The following is a 13,271-nucleotide window of genomic DNA, read 5'->3' as shown; positions in this document are numbered from 1 at the left end:
CCTTACACCTAGACTTGCACTCACACCTATAGTTATGCCTACCCCTAACCCTGTCCTTATCCTGTTCCTATGCCTGCCTCTCCGCCTTGTCCTTGTCCTTGTCCTTGTCCTTGTCCTTGTCCTTGTCCTTCTCCCTCTCCGCTCTCCGGCGCCCTCCCTCAGGCCCAGCCGCCATTTCCCGCCGTGTAGGCCGGGCCGCGGTGCGCGCCGGGAGCGGGCGGGGCGGCGGCGGAGCGCGGGCTGGGTACGGCCGGGCCGGGCCGGGAGCGCCGTGTCCTGAGGGGATCCCGCCGTGTCCCACCGCGATCCCCCTGTTCTGAGGGGATCCCGCCTTGTCCCGCTGGGATCCCGCCGGGATCCCGCCCATCCCCGCGCCCCTGACGCCGCGTTTGCCTTGAAGGAGGCCCAGGATGGCGGAGAGACCGGAGGACCTGAACCTGCCCAACGCCGTCATCACCCGCATCATCAAGGAGGCGGTGGGTGCCGGGCCCCGCGGCCCAGAGGAGCGGGGCATCTGGAGATCCCGGCCCCGGGAGATCCCGGCCCCGGAGATCCCGGCCCCCGGCCCGTGCCGTGTCCCCGCCCGCGAGGTTCTGCCCTGGGCTGTCCCCCTGGGGCACCGGGGCTGTGGCCCTCACTGCAGCGTCCCAAGGGATGCAGCTGCACTGGTGCCGCTCACAGCAGCACAGCTCCTGCAGTGGCACTGTGAGAACCAGGCCCCCTAAAACTTCAGCACACAAGTCCATGTCTATATAAAAATCCAGAATAATTCCCAGTGGTTAATTTAGTTCGTTTGGTCTGGAGCTGTGAGGTGTTGCTGAGTGGGTCTGGGCCTGGCAGGCATGTCAGGAGCTGGGCAGTCACAGGATGAGTTACCTGCAGTGGCCAGACCTCAAATGCCAGAGTCGCTGGGCTTCTGCTCAGCTCCGTGCCTTTGAGGCACACATTCCTACTGCCCTTGGCTTCTAGCTGGGAGCAGAGCTCCTGTGACAGCAACCCCAGAGCAGTTCCCAGTTCTTCTGAGCCCTCTGAGTGCCTTAACAAACTGACACTTGAATTATGTGAGTTTAAGTCATTTTTAGCAGCTGCTGATAAAAGTTGGATTTGTTTTTCAGCTTCCTGATGGAGTCAATATTTCCAAAGAAGCCCGGAGCGCGATCTCCCGAGCAGCGAGTGTGTTTGTGCTGTATGCAACATCATGGTAAGGACTTGGTGCAGCAGTCACTGGGGCACTTGATTAATTAATTCATCTCTGCTGGCCTGGGGACTCTTTCCCAGTCTTGGTTTTCTATATTGCCTGTTTATATAAATAAACCAGTCTGCCAGGCTGCAGCAGGTGGGGTTGGACTGCCCATGGGAAGGTAGCTGGGCTCTGGACACAGCCATATCCCAAAAAGAGGGGTCCCAAACTGCCATTAACCTTATAGTGTGGCTGCAGAGCCTTCCTGGCAAAGGCAGGAGCACTTGACTCACTTCCAGGCTCTTCCCCATGAAGCTGTGTTAGGGCAAGAGCTGCCACAGAGGACTCACTCACATTTTTGGGGTGGTTTGGCATATTCTCTGCAGGCAGTCATTTCTCTAGTGTCAGGTGTTTCTAGGGCTGTGTGGAACTGTCACAGCCAAGGATCAGGCTTTCTCCTTCTGCTTGTAGAAAAGGTCTGTGCAGGCAGAAACTAACACAGTGGGAAAGCACAGCCAGTGTAAACAAAAATATCTCAAACCTCCTTTATTAAATGATAACTTAAATGTTTAGGGGATGGCTTTTTTGAAGTTGCTTATGGCTTTAATAAACAAGATGGAATTGCTAACAGTTCCAAATTACCTCTCTTTTTGGTTCTGCCTAGTGCAAATAACTTTGCCATGAAGGGGAAGAGAAAAACCCTGAATGCTGGGGATGTGCTCTCTGCCATGGAGGAGATGGAGTTTCAGAGATTCGTGGCCCCTCTGAAGGAATCCCTGGAAGGTACCGTGCTCCATGGGTGTCCAGGGACTCTGAGAGGCACCGAGTCCTGTTTTCCTTCAATGCTGGACAAGCAACACTTATTGCCTGTCTTGTTTCTCTTCTCTTTGCCCAGCATCCTACACTGCAGTTTGCCTGGGGAGTAACTAATGTGCACCTTTTAACGGGACTGGGATAACATTATTGCACAACTGATGAGGATTGAGAAAGTCTCATCTGGTCTCACTCCCCTAAGTTATCTAAGGAAAGCTGTAGGTGCTGCCTGTAAATGTGACCTCCTGCATCCTTTTCAGCATTTTTCTGCTGAAATTTAACCTGATTTCCTATGGAGCTGCTCAGCACAGCTCAGCTTGTAGGGTGAGTTGTGCTCTGAGTTCCCTGCTCCCCTCCAAAGCCGGGAAAGTGAGTGGATGTTGGACCTCAGCCACTGACCTGTCCATGTCAGCGCCAAGCCCTCACTGTTCCCTCTCCTCCAGTTTACAGGCGGGAGCAGAAAGGAAAGAAAGAGGCCAGGAAAGATAAAGACAAGAAGGCAGACTCGGAAGAGCAAGATAAGAGCCGAGAGGAGGACAATGATGATGATGATGAGAGGATGGAGGAGGAAGAACAAAACGATGAGGAAGAGCTGGACAACTGAGCTGGCTCGTGGGCAGGGGCTGGGGTGTGCTCAGAGGGTTGTAAACACTGTAAATGGACCTTGCTGCATCCCCTGGAGTATCCATTAGAGCTTTGTACTGCCCCTCTGTGGCCTGTCCCTTTTGGCCTGTAATTTGTACATCAAGGACTGTGCTGAAGCTTTTCCATGGCAGGGTGGCTCCTACCTGCGCCTGGGGGGCTTTGGCCCTCCCCAGGCTCTGGGCAGGCACTTCCTGGGCTTTTGATGCTGGGTTGGCTCTGAAAGAGAGGAAAAAAGAACTGGTGGGTGCTCAGTGCAGAAACTGGCCAGGAGAACATGAGACTCTTGAATATGAGGGGCTGAATCTAGCAGATCATTCAGAGATCACTTCTGGGGTGTAGAATGTAGGTGATGATGTCCAGAGGCTTGGGAGCTGCACACTGGAGCTTTTGATCCAGTTGAGTTATTCTTTTCCCTTTGTTTCCTTGCATCCCGGCTGTGCCTTCTCTCCCTGCTGTACTGTGACAGTGACACTGTGTCCAGCCTCAGCAGCAGCACAAGGTGGCTGTACAGGGACCACAAGTTCACTCACTGACTCATCCAAACTAACCTAAATCCAAGAAACACACAGTGCTGATGGGTAAACTGTACACTGACAGTGTCTTTGAGAGCCCTGAGAGACAAAGAGGAGACTGATTCAAAATCTGAAGCACAAGGAGGGGCTCACATGAGGAGCAGGGCTGAAAACAGGTGCCTTTGTGCAGTGCTGGGGGTGTGACAGGTCAGTGTCACACTGGGGGGCTGGTGGTCTCACCTGACCCCTGCAGCAGCAGCTCCTGCAGCAAACTGAGATGTGCTAGAACAGAGTGGTGAATTGTGGTTCTTTTCCCCTTTTCCCAGTTGGGATAGGCTAATTCCATCCAAGCTCCCTCTGTAGCCTTTGCTGGTCATTCCAGGGATGCCTCTGGGAGGGCAGCAGGGCCAGGGTGTGCCCACCCAAGGGGCCCATGTCGTTTCACAGAAGGCCCCTGCAGGAAGGAAGAGTTGAGAGAAGCTGTTGGTATCCCTTGTGCTAGTGTAGGTTTGTGCTTTTCCACTTAACTCTTAGTTCTGATGCCTTTCTCCCTCAGGAAGTTTTAGATACATTTAAAACCCCCAGGTTTTGATGATGTTCAGTTTTAAAATAGCACTTGTGAGGAATTCTGGATCCTTTCCACCAAAAAATGGTGGCAGCTACCCACAAAAACCACCCTGCCTTCCTGCTTTTCTGGCTGGCTGGATTTTCATACGCACACAAGCCCAGCTTCTGAAAATAACTGAACCAACACAGATCTTCTGCTGTCTAGTTTCTGCTGGCATTCTGTTGGGCTGTGGAAAGCCTGAGCTGATGATGTGTTCCTCACATTTCTGATAAACACCCACCTTCCAGCTCTTTTCCTCTTTTTTTTTTTTTCCTCTTCAGCACATATCTGGGGTGCATATTCTGGAAGGGAATGAGATCTAAATAAAAGCCAGATTTTTTTTACAGAAATGGGAGTCTCATATCTTGGTCAGTTACAAAATGAGCAGGTTGTGGTTGCATAAGTGGGATGGGAGCAGGAAATGCTCTGGGAAATGGTGTCTGGAGCAGCTGACATGGAGGAAGATGAGGGGAGGATGAAGGCTGCTGCAACCGGGCCCCAGTGTGAGAGGAGGGAGGGACTGTGGAAAGAAGGAGGGGATTTCCAGGTCACTGATGTTCGCTGGGGGAAGGAGCTGTCAGTTCCTCCTCACTCCAGGGAGAGGTTCCAGGCTGGGGGGAAGATCCAGGATCTTAATCCAGGGTTTCTGCACTGGAGCGAGCCAGGAAATGATGCTTTGGTGGGGGAGCTGCAGAATGTCCTGCACTAAACCTGATCCTGGCCTCTCCCTTGCTCTGAGAAACCAAGGCAGGGGTCTGGGCTTCCCCCAGCATCCCAAAGCCCAGCTCCAGGTGCCTCTGCAACACCCCAAACCCTGCTCCACACCACCAGCATAGCCTCTCAGCTATGCTCCTTAAACCAAACACTGCAGCACTCCAAAGCCTCACAGCAGCCCAATGCCCTGCCCCAGCCACTCCAGAATCCTAAAACCTGGCTCCAGGTCATCCCACAGCACCCTAGAACTGGACTGCATAGACCTCCAGCACCCCAAAACCCTGCTCCACGTCCCCCTCAGCACTCCAAAACATGTCTCTGGGTCCTGCAGCACCCCAGAGCTTTGCTCCCGCCTCCATGAACCCCCAAACCTGCCTTCTGCCCCCCGAGCACCCCAAAGCCCTGCTCCATGCCCCCCAGAACCTGGCTCTGAGTCCGCCTGCAGCACCCCCAAACCTGGCTCCAAGTGCCCCTACAGCACCCCGCAACTGGATTGCTTGGCCCTAGCACCCAGAGCCTGCCCCCGCAGCACCCCGAGGCAGTGCCCCGTGTCCCCCAGGGCCCATCCCTGCTGCAGACCCCAAATCCCGGCTCCGCCATCACCCCCATTCCCCCGCGCCGCCCTTCCCGCGCTCCGCCGCGAGACTTCCCGCCAGCCCCTCCGCGCGGGGGCGGGGCTATGCTGATCGTGGGCGTGGTTATGTAAATCGAGGACACTGTCGCACGGCCGGAGCGGACGCGGCGGTCGGTGAGCGCCGGGACCGGGACCGGGACCGGGAATCGAACGGGGAGCGGGGCTGGGAGCGGGCACCGGAGCTGGGGCCGGGGCGTCCGCCCCTCCTCCGGTCCCCGATCTCGGCCCCTTGCAGGGCTGCCGGAGAATGACTCCAGGGAGGGGGCCCGGCCGCGCTTGGGTGCTGGCAGGAAGGGCAGCCCCGGGTAACGCAGCAAGGACAGCCCGGGTTTTGCTCAGTTTTGCTCCGTTTTTGCTCGGTAACCGTGGCAACGGCGGGGGACGCACCGAGCAGCGTGTGATGCTGCGAGCTGCCGTCGGTACTGAGCTCCCGCTTGTCCTGGGGTGTAATTCCAGACCCCTGAGCATCCCCGTTCCCATCGTGGAGCAGGAAACCTGCCCTAACAGCTTGACCTTCTTAGGTAGCTCTTAATTAACCCTGTAAAAGCTTGACCTTCGTTAGTGGCTGTTAATTAACCCACAACTCCGTTGTCTGCCTGGGGAGCTCCACTTTCCTAGAACACCCCGGTCCGTCCCTAGCTGGAATTTTGGGAGCCTGCATGTCCCTGGGATTTAGCTAAATGGTTGTGCTCATGTCTGAGGCCACGTGTGCTTGGGTGTCCTGAAATGCTGGGACACCTCTTGCTGCCAAGATGAGGCCAGACGAGGGAACGAACTCTCCCAGCTCGTGGGGAGCTGTCGGGAGCCAGAGCAGCGCCGGGTCTGCCTCCAGCCCGTCCCGAGCATTGTCCGGCCGGTGCCGGTGCCGTAGGCCGGTGTGTGTCGGGTTCTCCGTTGGGAAGTCACTTCCCGTCCCTCGAGAGCAGCGAGGCACCCGGGCAGTGCCGCGAGCACGGGCTGGGCACAGCTGCGGGTTCGGCTGCTGCGGCTTTGGACCGGTCCCAGTGGAAAGAGCAAAGGTGAAGCCACTCTGCTGCCGACCTGTCCTTGACCTCCTCCGATGTGCCCGGAGCAAAGAGCTTTAGAAAGTCATGTCTGAGCCCTGGATGCTGGGGAGAGGTTAATTTGCTCTTCCGGGATCTCGAGAGGAGCAGCCCCAGCCCAGGGCTGCGCAATGCCCCCATGGCACACTCCTGCCCCCATGGCACACTCCTGCAGCCTCGCTCCACGGCCCTGCCCTCATCCCGCCGAGTGCCCTGCGTGGGCAGCAGCTTGTCCTGGCCGTGGGGCTGGGAAGGAGGACCCGGCCCAGCAGCCTGGGACCCACCCGTGCTGCTCTTATCTTGGCACTGCAATCCCGCCCGATCCGTCTCCTCCTCCTCCAGGGCGCGGTTTCGGGAGCTGTGGCCTCTATCTGTCCCATCCAGTCAGGTACTTCTGGTCCCACCCGGCCCCCTCCCCTCCCCCTGGTGGGATTAACTGTTTAAAGCATTTTTTGGATTCTCGAGGTGGGTTTTGTTCACTGAGCCCTTTGTTTGCCATTGCCTGGAGCCCTGCCTGGAGCCAGGCGCCTGCTGGAGCTGCCAGCTCCGGTTCACCCGAGTGCTGTCCCCTTTCCCTGGAGCAAGGCCTGGGGCAGCAGCGTTCCAAGGGCTAAAAATGGCTTGCCAGGGATGTCATGACGCTGCCAGGTTCGTGTCAGCTGCTCTGCATCCCCCATGAGCACCACCTGATGTTTCTATTGGGGTTTTTATGCGTGTAAGCCTCTAACCAAGAGGGACTTTTCCTCATCCCCAAGCAGAAGCGATTCCTTGGGGTATGGGAGGCTCGATTCCAGCCCTGGACTGAATACAGTTCCCCTTTGTTCCAAGTGTCCTGCGCACTGGGGTGCTCTGACAGAATTTGGCTCCATATTAGAACATCTTAAGGGTCTTGAGTGTGTAAAATAGGCGAAACACTTCATATTAAAGGTTTTCCAGAAGAACTGAGCCATCACCCAGCTCTGTTACTGGCTGGTGTCGTGGGTTCTAGTGTAAAACTTTGTCCCCCAGATTCTGTGTTGGGAGCTGGAGCTGTGCCTCCAGGGGGACTCTGATCCCACTCTGTTCTCTGGAGAGAGTTTGGATGCAGGCTGAGGGTCAGAGAGGTTTACTGCCTGCAGAATCCCTCCTGGGATGGACTATGGCTGCTCCATCTCCCTAGGGAAGCCCTGCCCTGCCCAGGACACTCACAGGAATCCACCTGCTCTTTCAGAATCCCATCTCAGCTCTGCTCCTGCCCATCTCCCTCAAGCTTAGCTCCCAAAACCCCAAGCTCTTCAGTGGGAACTTAGCTTTGTCTCCCAGGGCACCCAAGCTCCTCTGCATAGGGCGTTCAGGGATGTGGCCCTGTGTGAGCAGCCAGCAGTCCTTGGAGCTGCTCTGCACAAACAATCCCTTGTTGGGGTCGTGCAGCTGCTCCTCTGCACTGCAGCCAAACACCTCGTCCCAGGAGAGCTCCCTTCCCACGGCCCCTTCCATCACATCCACCAGCAGCATGGTGGTGGGAATTGAGCCCTCATGGAAATGTAATTCTTAATGGGCTGATCACAGAATTATTACTAGAGCTATTAGAGAGTAAAACATTGCTACAGAAGAACCTCGGTCATGAGATAGCTAATGATGGATTTATGTGTAAATTTTGTTACCGCTGAAATCAGTTTTGCCCAACTCCGTGGTTTTCTTTATCCAGCAGTAAGTGGCCACTGGAGTTGTTTAACTGCAAGAGTTGTGTGAGAACTTTAGAGCCCTGGATGGTCCTGTGCCTCCAGTGCCCCTGGAGGTGCCCCTCTTCTGTAACTGCACCTTCACATTGCAGCCATAAATATGTGGTGCTACATGGAATCATGGAATTATATGGGTTGGAAGGGACCTTAAAGATCACACAGAGAAGCTCTGTATCCTCTCCATACACAACCACAATTTCTCAGCACTAAGGAAAAGTAAAATGAATGAAGAATGACCCTCGGGGCTCAGGGAAAGGAACCTGCAGAAGGTGAACATGATTCTGCTGGGGGAGATTGTCAGTGGCTGGAAATGGAGGTTTGATACACAGAACTGGGAGGTTTGTGGGGAGGAGTCACTGATGCCCCTGTTAATGGAAAGTGCTGTGACTGCTGATGGGCATCCTGCAGCACCCCAGGGTGCTCGGGGTAGGTGGGGTGGAGCTGCCTGGGCTGCAGCTCATGGCCTGGCATGGGACAGGGTCAGTCCTGCAGGGGCTGCCTGGATCCCAGCCCCTCCTCACATGTGCCAAGAGCAGCAGCTCACCAGGGCCCTGCTGGTTTGTTTTGGTGTTTCAGAGTCTCCTTCCCTGACAGCAGAGCCCACCATGCAGGCAGACTCCGTTCTCCACAGCGGCTACTTCCACCCCGTGCTGCGCTCCTGGCAGTGCACGGCCACCACCTTCGATGCCTCCAACCTCATCTACCCCATCTTTGTCACGTGAGTGAGCCCCAGCTCTCAGGGGAGGGATGGACCTGGCTGGGGCCATCCCTGTACCCCTTGAGCTCTCAAACAGGTGCAGAGCTCCTGTGGACAAGTCTGGGTGAGAGGCTTCCGTCTCCCACCGAGTGCTCATGTCTCTGTCCCATCCACCTCCCACAGTGACAGCCCTGATGCCGTGGAGCAAATTCCCAGCCTTCCTGGACAAGCCAGGTATGAATCCAGCCCCTGAGTCACTGCTGTGCCCTGTGTCTGGGGGGGTTCATTTCTGCCCTGAGCATGAGCCAGGGGGAGGCTTCCAACCCTCTGGTTCCTGCTTTGGAGATCTCTCAGCATCAGGCAAAGTGGGAATGTTCATCCACTAAGGGAGTGGAGGGAATCATGCAGGGAATGCTGGAAAAGTGTCAGTACTGGGAAGAACAGCACCAGGGACTGGCTGTGTCCCAGAGCACTCCCAGGCTGTGTGGGCTGGGCACACAGGGAGGCTGGAAGGGTTTCCAGCAGCAGCTAGAATACCTCTGCAAGTGCATGGAATCTGGTCCTGCACTGGATCCCACAGATGCCAGTGGACTGGCAGCTCCCCTCTGCATCTGCTGCACATTCCCAGGGCTTTGGGCAGGGGTGCTGTGATGGGAAAGGGAGCTGGAGCTGCACCAGGGACACCAAGATAAGGGATCCAAGGGCAGGGTATGCCCATCCCTCCAGAGCAGTGTCCCTGCCGGGCAGATAGCACTCCTGGAGCCCCAGATAAGGGCTCAGATTGTTCCTCCCAGTGTTCAGGCAACACCTCCCCTGTACCTCCAGCCACTGCCTGGAGATGCTGGATTGCTCACAGGGCAGTTCTCCCCACGGGGCAGGTCTGGGTGCCTGGCAGCTGCTTCCCTTTGCCCTGCTCAGGTATGGAGTGAACAAGCTGGAGGGGATGCTGCGGCCCCTTGTCGAAGACGGCCTCAAGTGTGTGCTCATCTTTGGAGTGCCCAGCAAGGTCCACAAGGTTAGTGCATGGGTGTGGGGGTGCTGGGAAAGCCACAGGGCTGTCAGAGCAATGGGGGGCTGGGTGGGGGGTGGTCTGATGAAACAGGAGCAGTTCAGGGTCTCTGATATGATAGGATATTGCAGTGACACCCAGAAAGTTCCCAGAGCTCTGCAGGTAGCCCCAAAACCTGCCCTAGCTGCCCATCACCCTTTTCCCTCAGTGGGGTCCCACCATCCAGCCTTACAGAGTCCCACAGTTCAGGAAATGCTTCCTGGGCAGAGCTGCTGCCACGGAGGAGCCAGTGGGATGTGTCAGCTGTGCATGCTGAGGTGTTTGTGTGCTCATAGGATGAGAGAGGCTCTGCTGCTGATGCCGAGGGCACTCCTGCCATCCAGGCCATCAGGAAGATCCACTCCACCTTCCCGGAGCTGCTGATTGCCTGCGATGTCTGCCTGTGCCCTTACACCTCACACGGGCACTGTGGTGAGCGGGGACCTCTGAGCCTTCTGCCTCTGGGAGCCTCTGGGATTTGCCATTTTCTGCTGAGGATCTGGTCAGATCCTGCTACAAGACTTGGCTTCCCTGTACTGCTGTAGTTGAGCCTGGGTGATCTCTCCTGGGTTTTGACCACAGGGTGGGAGGCATGGGTGGTTCAGACCCTCCATCAGGCCCCTGAGTCTGAGCACCCTTCCATGTCCCCTATCTCTGCCATCCCTTCCCTGGAGCACCCACATGCTGTGTCCAATCCCCAGCAGGGTCCTGGTCCTTATCCACCTCCCTTGACACATCAAGTTCCCCACTGCTGCTCTGAGCATCTCCTCAGCTTGTCCCCAGAGCCACACTCCCCTGGCGACTGAGCTGTCCCTCCACTGTGTAACCCCAGGTTTGTCTCCCAGGCATCCTGCGTGAGGATGGCACCATCCAGAATGAGCTCAGCTGCCAGCGGCTGGCTGAGGTGGCGCTGGCTTATGCCAAAGCAGGTGGGGAGCCCGGGCAGTGACACCCCAGTTTGGCTCTCACAGAGCTGTCTCTCTCTGCTTTGGGCAGACTCAAAAGCAGACTGGGCCTGGCTCTAACTGGAAGTGCTCCCCTGCACTGTCCAGGCAGCACCTGAGCCTCCAGTGTTCCCAACATCCCTGTGCTGTCTGTCCCTGCAGGCTGCCACATCGTGGCCCCCTCGGACATGATGGACGGGCGCATTGCAGCCATAAAGCAGGCACTGATCTCCAACGACCTGGGCAACAAGGTGAGCCAGGGGCCTGTGTGTGCCACAGGCACAAGCCACCTCCATGGGAGGCTGCAGCACAGCGGGACAGGGCAAGTGGCAGGAGGGGCAAAGCTCCCCTTGGTGCCATGGGCATTGCCCTGCCCCGGCACATGCAGGAGGGGAATGTCCTTGGCTGGAGGGGAATGCCCAGGCGTGCTGAGGTGCCAGATGTCTGGCAGGGGAGGGTAAGGCTGTGGGAGGGAATGTCTCCTGTCCCAGCACTGGGATGTGGCCCTGAGCTCCCAGCCCTCACAGCCCCTCTCTGCCCTGCAGGTCTCGGTGATGAGCTACAGTGCCAAGTTTGCTTCATGCTTCTACGGCCCCTTCAGGTGGGTCTGTCCCCAGCCAGGTGTGCCCAGCCAGGACCAGGCTGCCCGGGAGTGCATTCCCAGGGAGTCACTTGGGAAAGGGGCTTGCTCAGAGCCTGGGCTGCACATGGGGCCACACTGGTCATTTTTCAGCACCCTACTCCTACTTCTCCATGCAAAAAGTACTTGCCCAGAAGAGGCTGGCTGGCAGCAAGGTCACTGAAGGGTGATCTACCATCCCAACCCTTGACCTCCTCGGGTGCTGGTGGCAAGGCAGGCAGAGGGAGCTGCCTGCAGCTTCCAAGAGCAGTCAGGAGTCAGTGCTGCCCCACAGGGTGACTTCAGGGACAAGCTTCAGCTGAGCCAGCTGTTAGACTTTTTCCCAAGAACAGCCTGACCCCGGCAGGGTATCTCCAAGGAATCTACCTTGGAAAAGAGCCTGACATAATTTTACGCAGACTCTGGGCATGAGGAGGGCAGTGGGTGTTGAACCAGCTCCCAGGGCCAGCCTGGGCCTGTAGGACGTCCCAAAACAATCCCTGGGTGCTGAACTGCAGTGCCCCCTTGCTCTGGCTCAGTGGCTCAGATGCTTGTCCTGGCCTGTCCTCGTCTTTCTGGAGCTGTAGGAGGTGGGAGGCAAGGGTTCCTCACCCCCTGCCCTCTGCCCCTCTGCAGGGACGCGGCGCTGTCCAAACCTGCCTTTGGGGACCGGCGCTGTTACCAGCTGCCCCCGGGCGCCCGCGGGCTGGCCGTGCGCGCTGTGGTGAGTGTGGGCTGTGGGGTGGGACACCCTCAGTGGGGTGAGTGTGGGCTGTGGGGTGGGATACCCTCAGTGGGGTGAGTGTGGGGTGGGACACCCTCACATAGGGCCTGGGTGATTGCACCCTACAGGGCTTGCAGCAAGCAAGAGGTTGGGAGGCAAATGGTCAATGGTGTTCCCCTTCCATGAGCCAAAGAAACTCAAGGCCCACCAGCCTGGCAGAGCTGGTCCCAGTGTGTGCCTGAGGGCTGAGCACTGGGAGCTGTGCAGTTGCTGTCCCCATGCCCTGCTTGGCTTGGTGCAGGGACATGAAGCCATCAGCTCTCCCCAGGCACCATGTGTATGGCGAGGGGAGCACCAGCCACCTTGGCTATGAGGGGCTCACAGCATCCTGTGATCCCTCCTGAGGAAAACCACCACGGCTCCAAACTCCTGGGCAAAAACAAGCTGTTCTTGTCCCCGTGCTGCCGTGGCAGGACCGGGACGTGCGGGAGGGCGCAGACATGCTGATGGTGAAACCGGGGATGCCCTACCTGGACCTCGTGAGGGACGTCAAGGCTCGGGTGAGGACCTGCGGGGCAGGGAGGGCTCTGGGTGGGGGCTGTGGATTCTGTGTGCAGGGACGGGCGCTGGAGCGCCGGGGTGTGCGGGCCGGGCTGTCCCCGGCGCTGACCCGCTTCCGCAGCACCCCACGCACCCGCTGGCCGTGTACCACGTCTCGGGGGAGTTCGCCATGCTGTGGCACGGGGCGCAGGCCGGCGCCTTCAGCCTGGAGGCGGCGGTGCAGGAGGCGATCACGGCCTTCAGGCGCGCAGGTGAGGCTGCGACCCCCGTGTCCCCCCTCTCTACCCCCCGTGTCCCACCGGGTGGCACCAGCGTCTCGTCTCTCCGCAGGTGCCGACATCATAATCACCTACTTCACACCGCAGCTGCTGCGCTGGCTGCGAGAGGCGGCGGGCCGGCACTGAGCGCGGCCATTGCGGCCGGGGCGGGTTCTGCGGCAGGGGCAGGTTCTCCGAGATGGGAGGCAATTCCGGGAGGGGCGGGAATTCCGGGAGGGGCGGGTTCTCCGGGATGGGAGGGATTTCCGGGAGGGGCTGCCCTTCCGGGCAGCGGCGCAGGTGGGCCTCGGCACTGCCCCCCCCCAGCCCGCAGCCCGCGCGCACCGGGAGCTCGGCCCGGTGAGCGCCGGCACCGCCCCGCACCTCTGGGGCCCGCGGGGACACCCTGAGCTTGCACCTGCGTTCCAGCGGTGCTCTCGACCCGGACGCCCTCCCCAGACACCCCGGCCGTGCCCGTGACCCCCAGCCCGACCCGCCTGTGGCACCCACGTGGGGAGTGTCACTGCCCCGGCCTGGCAGACTTTGCCCTGG

The 13,271-nt window shown here is 58.3% G+C and overlaps 2 protein-coding genes across 5 annotated transcripts; both read left to right on the top strand.

The window, feature by feature from the left end:
- The first annotated feature begins 214 nt into the window (after positions 1–214).
- Positions 215–4,099, top strand: POLE3 (DNA polymerase epsilon 3, accessory subunit). Its single transcript, XM_009093533.4, has 4 exons — positions 215–476; positions 1,116–1,201; positions 1,845–1,963; positions 2,437–4,099. The coding sequence occupies exons 1-4, from the start codon at positions 411–413 to the stop codon at positions 2,595–2,597; spliced, it is 432 nt and encodes a 143-aa protein (XP_009091781.1). The 5' UTR covers positions 215–410; the 3' UTR covers positions 2,598–4,099.
- Positions 4,100–5,097: 998 nt separating this feature from the next.
- On the top strand, positions 5,098–12,940 carry ALAD (aminolevulinate dehydratase). 4 transcript variants are annotated; one of them, XM_050981076.1, is made up of 13 exons: positions 5,184–5,219; positions 7,962–8,138; positions 8,446–8,587; positions 8,750–8,800; positions 9,445–9,581; positions 9,911–10,046; positions 10,460–10,543; positions 10,721–10,809; positions 11,104–11,159; positions 11,814–11,901; positions 12,375–12,461; positions 12,584–12,713; positions 12,793–12,940. In XM_050981076.1, the coding sequence occupies exons 3-13, from the start codon at positions 8,554–8,556 to the stop codon at positions 12,864–12,866; spliced, it is 966 nt and encodes a 321-aa protein (XP_050837033.1). In that variant the 5' UTR covers positions 5,184–5,219; positions 7,962–8,138; positions 8,446–8,553; the 3' UTR covers positions 12,867–12,940. The 4 variants fall into 4 exon arrangements, with proteins under 4 accessions (XP_009091895.1, XP_030089388.1, XP_050837033.1 ...); XM_050981075.1 differs by having other exon boundaries at positions 5,186–5,219; positions 9,485–9,581; XM_009093647.4 differs by lacking the exon at positions 7,962–8,138 and having other exon boundaries at positions 5,098–5,219; positions 9,485–9,581.
- The last annotated feature ends 331 nt before the right edge of the window (positions 12,941–13,271 follow it).

This window comes from Serinus canaria, chromosome 17 (genome assembly GCF_022539315.1).
Source record: "Serinus canaria isolate serCan28SL12 chromosome 17, serCan2020, whole genome shotgun sequence".
Lineage (NCBI taxonomy): Eukaryota > Metazoa > Chordata > Aves > Passeriformes > Fringillidae > Serinus > Serinus canaria.
The sequence above is the reverse complement of the archived record's forward strand: the minus strand, read 5'-3'. Positions and strand labels throughout refer to the sequence as shown.